The sequence below is a fragment of the Thunnus maccoyii genome, chromosome 4, assembly GCF_910596095.1.
Source record: "Thunnus maccoyii chromosome 4, fThuMac1.1, whole genome shotgun sequence".
NCBI classification, from domain to species: Eukaryota; Metazoa; Chordata; class Actinopteri; order Scombriformes; family Scombridae; genus Thunnus; species Thunnus maccoyii.
In genome coordinates this window covers 28,712,757-28,722,944 of record NC_056536.1, presented here as the reverse complement: position 1 = coordinate 28,722,944, position 10,188 = coordinate 28,712,757, and the positions used below count along the sequence as shown (strand labels likewise).

Genomic DNA, 10,188 nt, shown 5'->3' with positions numbered 1-10,188 from the left:
AGTTAAATATATAGAGTTTCAGTATTATAACATCATGAATGATTGTGTTGAATGCCTTACGCAGATCTAAAAATACAGAACCAACTACTCCTCCTTTATCAAGTTTTGATTTAATTTGCTCTATTAAGTGCAAGGTAGCAGTTTTGGTTGAATGATTGCTCTAAAGCCAAATTGCATACAATGTAGACCAAAACTGCTTGTATTAAGAAATGTTGTTCAATGACAACTTTCTCAGCAACATTTGAGAGTACTGGCAGTATACTTATTGGTCTGTAATTACTGGCTTCAAGGCAGTCTCCAGATTAAAAGATAGGCGTGACAATGGCACATTTCCAGTCATCAGGAAAGGAGCTGTGTTTAAAAGACAAGTTAATTAAATGAGCAATATGGGAGTGTCAGTGTTATTACTGTGTTTTGAGACTTGACAGCTGGTGCTTCATGAGTCGAACTTTTTAGAAAAATAAAATATGACTACAAATAGCCTAACTATGAAAATAATAAGTATATCACTTTGTAGGTTATTAGTCAGGCAAGTTTATTTGTATAGTACATTTCAACAACAAGGCAATTCAAAGTGCTTTACATAGAACAAAAAAGGCATCAAGACAGAATATAAAAGCAACACAAGATAATAAAAAATACATTTAAATACAATTGAATAGTATTAAATTGGAAATAAAAAATAAGCTAAAATAGAATAAGACAGATAAAACAGTAGAATAAAACTTACAGTGCAGTATAAGATATTAACCTTTAAATTTTGTTTCGTAAAATGCAGTGGCAAACAGAAAGGTCTTCAGCTGTGATTTAAATGAACTTAGAGTTGCAGCAGACCTGCAGGTTTCTGGGAGTTTGTTCCAGATATGTAGAGCATAAAACCTGAACGCTGCTTCTCCATGTTTAGTTTTGAGTCTGGGAACAGAAAGCAGACCTGTCCAAGACGACCTGAGAGGTCTGGATGGTTCATAACGTAACAGCAGATGAGAAATGTATTTTGGCCATAAACCATTCAGTGCTTTATAAACCAACAGCAGTATTTTAAAATCAATTCTTTGACAGACAGGAAGCCGGTGTAAAGATCTGAGAACTGGACTGATATGATCCACTTTCTTAGTCTTAGTGAGGACTCGAGCAGCAGCGTTCTGAATCAGATGCAGCTGTCTGATCAAATTTTTTAGGGAGACCTGTAAAGACTACATTACAGTAGTGGAGTCTATTGAAGAGAAATGCATGGACAGGTTTTTCTAAATCCTGCTGAGACATAAATCCTTTAATGCTTGATATATTCTTCAGGTGATAGTAGGCTGACTTTGTCTTAATGTGGCAGTTGAAATTCAGGTCTGAGTCCATGAGTAAACCAAGATTTCTGGTTTGGTTTGTGGTTTTTATATCTAATCTAATCTAATCTAATCTAATCTAATGTAATCTAATCTAATCTAATAAAACATAATATATTATATATTATATAGGAAATTTGGGGGTAAATACCTTAAAGATGGCACAGTCTGTGCTGCATTTTCCTCATCATGCTCTCATGTCATGCCTCCCTCTCACTGTCTCTCTCACTATCTGTCATGTACACAGACTTGTTCTCTCTCTCTGGTGTGCAGTGTCTGTTTTGTGAAATGTTTTTTTCATGTGTTGTGTTTAGGGTTTGGTTATGCTAGAAAAGCCCACCTGACCCCCCCTCTCCCCCATTTCACACAGTAATAACAGTATAATGAGAAAAGAGTGCTGACATGTTTGGAGATTTTAGATTGAGCAAACTTTCTTAAATGCAGTATAAACACTGTATTACTGATTACCATAATTAACAGTACATTTGCGAGTGTTTAGTTGAGTGATTCAGTTTTTTGCACATTGAGGGTTACCTGAAATACAGCCTCAGAAGGACACTCACTACATTTTGTCTCCCATTACTCATCACACTGGGCTGCTATGGACATGCGATTGTCATTCTCTGCCACAAAAATAGCACTGACAAGATACAGAAACAGAGAACAAACAGAGAAGTTTGAAGTTGTTGCTCATCTTGATCGTTCTCTTCTGTGTTTGTTACATCCCCTATCATGTATTGAAGAACCTCAACCTCTTCTCAAGAGTTTTATCAAAACAGCAGGTATGCTATGATTGGTTTAATGGAGTCTACATTGCTTATCAGATAAGTTGTGTGCTTGTGTGTCTGAACAGTGCTCTCAACCCTCTGGTTTATCTTCATGGAAATGAAGATATTCGTTCTCAGCTCAGACAGCTGCTCCAGCGAGCTCGTCAGATGTTCAGATGTCCACCCCCAACAGACTCTGGTAGTGTGCCCATGAATCAAATCACAGATGAAGTTTAATACATGACAAATGTGTTTTTCCAGTAACATATTAGACATTAGTATATATTTGTAATTTTCTCTCAAAAATAATAATATTTTTAATTTCATATTTGTCCCTTTAATTTTCATTGTCTCAGCAGTAGTAGTGTACTTTGAATTGGTTTGTTGCTGAAATGTGCTACAAATAAACTTGCCTTGCCTAGTAGTTCTGTGTTTGCAATATGCAGCTTATGTAACCACCAAACCTTTGAGTTTGCAACAGATTGCAAGTAAGATTTCATTCATGCTAATATTTAAATTTGTGTGATTATACTGACACAATGCTTAGCATAAAAAGACAGTTAACAATGAATAAAATAACAAAAGGTTAATCAAATTAGAATATGGTTCAAGTTTATATATATGACCATGTTGTTGTTGTCATCTGAGTATAATTCAGACTTGTATATGTGGAAAATTGTGTTTATATATGAAGAGAAAAGTCATAATCATATGTTATTATGATTGTTCAGAAAGGCTTGCAGTGTTTTCTCTGAAGTAGGAACCACCAGAGGGAGACTCTTACCTTCTCATTTGTGTGGGTGAAAAACTGCCCCTGAATAACCCAAACAGCAAAAACTCCATGTAAGTGAGATAATCTTATATTTTGATTTAAAAACTTGTCTGTCTTGTTTTGAGTACAAATTAGATTATGCTGACTATGCAGGGGTGTTAATTTGCCATTTTTATAGTTTGACCTAATTCAACTAAATATCACTTGCCTTGTCTTAATTTGCCATTTTTATCTTATTTGGGGTGGAGTGGTTTCTGCTTGACAGACAACTGGTACCCCCTGCTGGACAAAACACTAACAGACATAGTTTTGTCACAGTACAGTATATGAAAGACAGCACATATACTTAACACTGCTTCTTGCTCGAGACAGCATCCTTCCATATGATGCCCCATATGACGTTGTCTTGAGGTAAATTCATAGAGGCTCCATCAGGGAGCTGCAGGTTTTTCATGATTTGGGCCATGCCATCTCACTATGGCACATTCAGCTCTACAAATCATGCATTCACCAGGTGCGTATAGTGACCACTCCAAAGGTTTCAACTGCTCCTCTCTGAGGTATCCCTGTTTAGCCGTAGCCTCTCCTTGGAGGGCTCTCCCCACCATATGAGACGCCTTGCTTATCCTCAGGGCCACAACTAACAAACCTCCAAAAGTATGTGTGTGTGCAGTCTTTCCCCCTAATTTGTGAAAAATGTACTGGACCGAATTTTTCAAGTACTGCTGTGTTATATGTATTTACCTCTACTATGGTGTCTTCCCCTTCAGTTTTGGATTTAATAGCTTCCTTATTAGGATTCACTTCCTCTCTGCTCACCCAGATTCTATCACTGACCTGAAAAGCAAAAGGGCCTAGGTTCCTTAAGTTGATCAAGTCCCCTAGCACCAGGTATGTCCAGACCTGTGCTCTTTAACCATTTTACCACCCTGTCTCCTCATGACCAGATAGACATCAGTAGATACTCTGATGTCCTGCTTGACAAATTCTACTAGTTTGAATCTAGAATAAAGCTTTCGCTTCTTTTTTCCTTTAGCTGTATTTTGAGTGTCTTGTGCTGCAGAGCGCTGCTCTGTGTGGTCTTGGTATTTAGTGAGAAAAAGAAGGGTGTTGACTTCCTTTTGCATCCTGCAGCTGCTTGGTGAGAGATGGCTGCTTCACTACTCATTGTCCCACGGAATATTTGTGGGTTTAACATGTTATCAGCTCGACTATTTGGTGTTGGTGGCCAGCTAAATTGGGAGCTGGTATCTGTGGTTAAGCTTGGACCCTTTTCTCGTTCCCCCCTTCCTTGATCGTTTCTATATCACTGTGCACTTGTGACCAGCTTTTAGGGTGCTATAGGATACTCTAACGGATACATCAATAGTAGAACTGAGAGGTGCTCTGCACCAGGTACCTTAAAGGCTTAGATTGCTTGGTAACTATCAGCTCCCAGTCATTCCACAGCTTCTAAGTAACTGTGGGGTGCTGCACTCCCGTAAACTGTTTAAGGGCGACCCCTATATTAATGCTGCTACTTTCGTAGGTAAATGTTCGAGTGACATGTCTAACATGGTAGAGCTTTTAAAATCTGGAGACCTCCGAGTTTGCTTTTAACTCTACAGATGTCCGTGGTCAGGCACCATGTAATGGTTTCTGCCTGACAGACAAGCGATGCCCCCTGCTAATGCTGGACAAAACACTAACAGACGCCTGTCCTCTACCTCTGACCTAGATATCGAATGGGTTCCCAAAATCTACATGCAAGACCATCTTAGACTGCTTGGGAACGAGAGTTCAGCCTGGTTTCTATAATCACCAGCTGTTGCTGAACCACACTAATGGGCCTATTTAGTCAAGTATGTCCTGACAGCCGGGTCACAATGAAGGTGTGTGGGTGCAAATAGGTGTTGGAGGTTTGAAAGCACTCCAAGATGGCTTTCTAACAGGTCATCACTGGAGGAGGCCCACTCTGACGGTCTGAGGGCACTCACCCGGTTTTACAGGGCGGCTTCAATGCCCTGGCCCTAACAGTTTAATTAAACAAATATAATAAACCCTTCAAACTGATACTTTATTGAAATAATACTCCTATCACAGATGCATCAGATTGATTACAATCAACAACTCTAAACCTTCCAAAATCTGATAATTAATAAACATTGCATGTTTATCCTTAGCAAAACATCATTATTAATTTTTAATGCATTTTGTTGAAATGTATTAAAATTTTTTAATTTTTAATCTACCCCAGGGGAGGTGTGTATTTTGATTATCTTGGGGACTATGAGAGGACCTTAGAGATGTGCACAAGTCAGGAACTTTGGTTGGAGTGTATAACAATACAAACCTTTACAAAAGTGAGTAATACAAAATATAAAAAGGAGAATACAAAAACTTGAGTATAAAAATGTAAACAAGAGAAGACCCTCTCCAGGACTTAAAGAAGTTATAGAAGTTATAAAAATGCAAAATAAGCAAACTGGCAAAAAGACTTTACGTCACGACCCCAAAAAGAGCTCCCAAAAAAGGCCTTTTGGCTCTCTTGTCTTTACTGACGTCTACTGACTGTTCACTCCTCTATGAAGACTTTTAAAAAATATATGTCTACTTTAAGAAATGACCACAGTTTCCAAGAACCAAGAGACCACATCTTCTGTGGTACGTCATAAATATTTTTCTTTTGTGCTTTTCAATTGATATGATAATGAGCAGTGGTTGTGAGCAAGGAAGCAAATGGACAAAGCATGCATGCACGCCTTTTGCTGTTTCTGATTGTGTGCAATTTTATGAAGAGTAAATGGATCTTTGGAGGTGCATTCTGCAAGATAACAAGATTCTGCTTCAAACTGAATTTACATGGCAGCATTGGGTTCCTTACTTGTATAAGTGTGTACAGGTACCTGGCCATTGTCCACCCAGTGAGAATGATGGGAAGATTAACTGTTACCCACTCTGTGGCTATCTCAATCATGGTTTGGTTGTTGGTGGGCACTGGTATAAATTGTCTGCTATGTGAATGAATCATATTGCATCATCTGCTACTATAAAACATTTATTGTACTGGGTCAATGTTTTGTCTTATATGGTTTTATATTTTGCTGTAAACATGCTAACAAAAAAAGCTAATATTAGAAAATGGACTTAAACAATTCTGAGAGCTTCAATGTTCTCTCTCAGAAAGGTTTGCAGAGAGAATAGGACGACTTTTGATGGTTCTGGGGCAGGGCTCAGTGATCAGCATGACGTGTATGTATTAAAACAGGAAGTTGATGTTTGCTTGAATGTGTACAAATAAACCCGATGCAAATTGTATGAGCGTCACTGTTTTCAACACCTCTGCATCAACTGCACATCAAAGGCGTACATAGCACAGGAAGCTAGCGGTACAAGCAAAGGTCACACAGAGTTTTCAAACTCACCAACATTACTGATATACTATTTTATACAGGGAGTTAGGATATTTCCACTGCATTTCCCTTTCTTTGTCATGGCTGCAGAACTGTGTCATAACAACACACAGACTGGTGACAGATGTCAGTGTTATTACTGTGTTTAAAATAAAATAAAATATGACTACGAATAGCTTAACTGTGGACACTGACAGTAAATAAAACTACTTAGAAAATGCTTAATCTGTTTGATCTGCTGCTGACCAGCTGTGTCTGCAAGAATTTTTAACTGGGGTGGCAAAGGGATGTCTAGAGGTCGCCACAATGTGTTGCTAATGTTCACACACAGCACGAAGAATTTTTTTTTTATATGCATTAATATTCTACTAATAATAGGCTAAAACATAAATTAATAGGCTACATGCATACACATAACTCTTGATGGTCAGTCTCCTATTTTGCAGAACCTTTATAGTCGAGTAGGCTAACATTAACAATGACAAATAAATAGGACCTTTAGGACTCTTAATCAAATGCTCTCAGCAAACCACTTAACAAAAATGCATTATGCAAACCCTGGGTTCTGTCTTCCTCTAAATTGATTTATATAATATACCTTACATTATAGCATATACTTATATAATAAGATAATTGGCCTGGACGTTTTTGGATAAAGAATAAAAAACAGGCTCTGACCATATTTAAGGCTGTTAAAGTCATAAACTTTGTTCTTTTGTGCTTCATGGAAGTGAACTTTTTAGACAAATAAAATATGACTATGAATAGCCTAGCTGTGAAAATAATAATTATCACATTATCACTTCGTAGGTTATTAGTGAGGCAAGTTTATTTGTATAGTACATTTCAACAACAAGGCAATTCAAAGTGCTTTACATAGAACAAAAAAGGCATCAAGACAGAATATAAAAGCAACACAAGATAATACAAAATACATTTAAATACAATTAAAAGCATTAATTTGGCTAAAGTAGAATAAGACAGATAAAACAGGAGAATAAAACTCACAGTGCAGTATAAGATATTAACCTTCATATTTGGTTTATTAAAAGGCAGCGGCAGAAAGGTCTTCAACTGTGATTTAAAAGAACTGAGAGTTGCAGCAGACCTGCATTTTTCTGGGAGTTTGTTCCAGATATGTGGAGCATAAAACCTGAATGCTGCTTCTCCATGTTTAGTTTTGAGTCTGGGAACAGAAAGCAGACCTGTTCCAGACGACCTGAGAGGTCTGGATGGTTCATAATGTAACAGCAGATGAGAAAATGTATTTTGGCCCTAAACCATTCAGTGCTTTATAAACCAACAGCAGTATTTTAAAATCAATTCTTTGACAGACAGGAAGCCAGTGTAAAGATCTGAGAACTGGACTGATATGATCCACTGTCTTAGTCTTAGTGAGGACTCGATCAGCAGCGTTCTGAATCAGATGCAGCTGTCTGATCGATTATTTTAGGGAGACCTGTAAAGACACCATTACAGTAGTGGAGTCTATTGAAGAGAAATGCATGGACAGGTTTTTCTAAATCCTGCTGAGACATAAGTCCTTTAATTCTTGATATATTCTTCAGGTGGTAGCAGGCTGACTTTGTAATAGTCTTAATGTGGCTGTTGAAATTCATATAATAGAACGATGTCTGTTTTGTGAAAAGTTTTCTTGTGTCGTGTTAAGGGTTTGGTTATGCTAGTAAAGACAACCCCCTCACTTCACACAGTAATAACAGTATGTGGAGAGAAGAGTGCTAACATGTTTGGAGATTTTATATTGAGCAAACTTTCTTAAATGCGGTATAAACACTATATTACTGATTTTTGTTGAGTGATTCAGTTTTTTGTACAGGCGTGACAGTGGAATTATTAAAAGGGGAAGGGGAGCTCTTTGTGCTATGCCACTGCTACAAGTGACCCTTTTACATAACACTGGTCATTTGATCTATATTATGGTATAAATACTTATTATAGCATGTTTAAGTCATAAAAAATTAGGATTTCAGATTTTACCTGCATCAAGGATTATTTGTTATGTTCTTTAGTTTGTATATTGCACCACCATTATAACCCTGTAAACAGTGTTTTATTCAAGATTTCTGGAAAATTATGCTCCAAACTGCAAATCATTGACCAGACTGGACTAGTTTAGTTGCTGCTAGTGCAGCTGAACCGTTATCTCATAACATTACATTAGAAAGGTACATTAGAAAGCACTAAAGGGTTGTCGTACCAGCAATGTAAAAACAGGAAAACTTTGACAGGTGCTGTATGTTGCAATCCACACTAGGTGCCACATCAATGTAACTGGCATGATTAGTCGAGACCTGATAGGCTGACTTTTAGATTTGCACTTTTAGAAAACATGTTTCTTAAAAAGAACATAAAAATAGCTCTGTACGATACTGTGGAAAATTCACACTGAAACACTGATACTGACATGTAGCCACTCGTTTCCACATTCTTTTCATCTCTTATCACAGTGCAAGAAAAAAGAGAAAAACATGATTACATGCATTCTGTGATATCATGTATTAATAGTTTGCATGGTCAGGTTAATATTTTAACATTGTATCTAGCTGCTTCAGGAAATCAATTGAACATTTTCTGTTCACTCCCACAGTGATAACAGTCCAATGAACGATCACAGGAAGTATTTTTAATGACACATTTCCTCGGTTATTTCCAGGTACCATAGCATACTTGCTTTACATTATTTGCTGCTTTTCAGGAGACAGCATGATGAACACCTCCTGTCCTCGTGTCAGCTCTGAATTTAAAGGCAGATTCCTGCCGCCTGTTTACTTCTTGGTATTCACCATTGGTCTGGTAGCTAATGGATGGGGATTGAAGTCTTTGCTGCAGAAGTGGAGGGAACTTAAGATCATCAATGTTTTTGTTCTGAACCTTGGTCTTGCAGATATTTTGTATCTGCTCACACTCCCATTTCTGATGTTTTACTATTTTATGAAGAGTAAATGGATCTTCGGAGATGCATTCTGCAAGATAACAAGATTCTGCTTCAACCTGAATTTATATGGCAGCATTGGATTCCTTACTTGTATAAGTGTGTACAGGTACCTGGCCATTGTCCACCCAGTGAGAATGATGGGAAGATTAACTGTTACCCATTCTGTGGCTATCTCAATCATGGTTTGGCTATTGGTGAGCATTCAAAGTCTTCCGGACATTTTCTACACCAAGACATTTGGAAACACCACTGGGAAATGCTACGGTACCACCCATGATACATACGTTGAGGAGTACCTGAAATACAGCCTCGGAAGGACACTCACTGGGTTTTGCATCCCATTCCTCATCACACTGGGCTGCTATGGACATGTGATTGTCATTCTCTGCCGCAAAAATACCACTGACAAGGTACAGAAACAGAGAAGTTTGAAGTTGTTGTTCATCTTGATTGTTCTCTTCTCTGTTTGTTACATCCCCTATCATGTATTGAAGAACCTCATCCTCTGGTCAAGAGTTTTATCAAAACAGCATAAATGCCGTGAATGGTCTAATGGAGTCTACATTGCTCATCAGATAAGTCGTGGACTTGTGTGTCTGAACAGTGCTCTAAACCCTCTGGTTTATCTTCATGGAAATGAAGATATTCGTTCTCAGCTCAGACAGCTGCTCCAGCGAGCTCGTCAGATGTTCAGACGTCCACCTCCAACAGACTCTGTTAGTGTGCCCATGAATCAAATTACAGATGAAGTTTAATACATGAAAAATGTGTTTTTCCAGTAACGTGTTCAATGTTACAATGTTATTTGTAAATGTTTCTCAAAAATAATAATTATGCTTTTCATTTCATATTTCTCCCTTTAATTTTCATTGTGTCAGCAGTATGTTGTACTTTGAATTGATTTGTTGTTGAAATGTTACATAAATAAACTTGCCTTGCCTATTAGTTCTGTGTTTGCAATATT

The 10,188-nt window shown here is 37.6% G+C and overlaps 1 protein-coding gene across 1 annotated transcript; it reads left to right on the top strand.

The window, feature by feature from the left end:
- The first annotated feature begins 8,992 nt into the window (after positions 1-8,992).
- Positions 8,993-9,979, top strand: LOC121895730 (P2Y purinoceptor 1-like). Its single transcript, XM_042409152.1, has one exon. The coding sequence runs from the start codon at positions 8,993-8,995 to the stop codon at positions 9,977-9,979; it is 987 nt and encodes a 328-aa protein (XP_042265086.1).
- Positions 9,980-10,188: the final 209 nt, after the last annotated feature.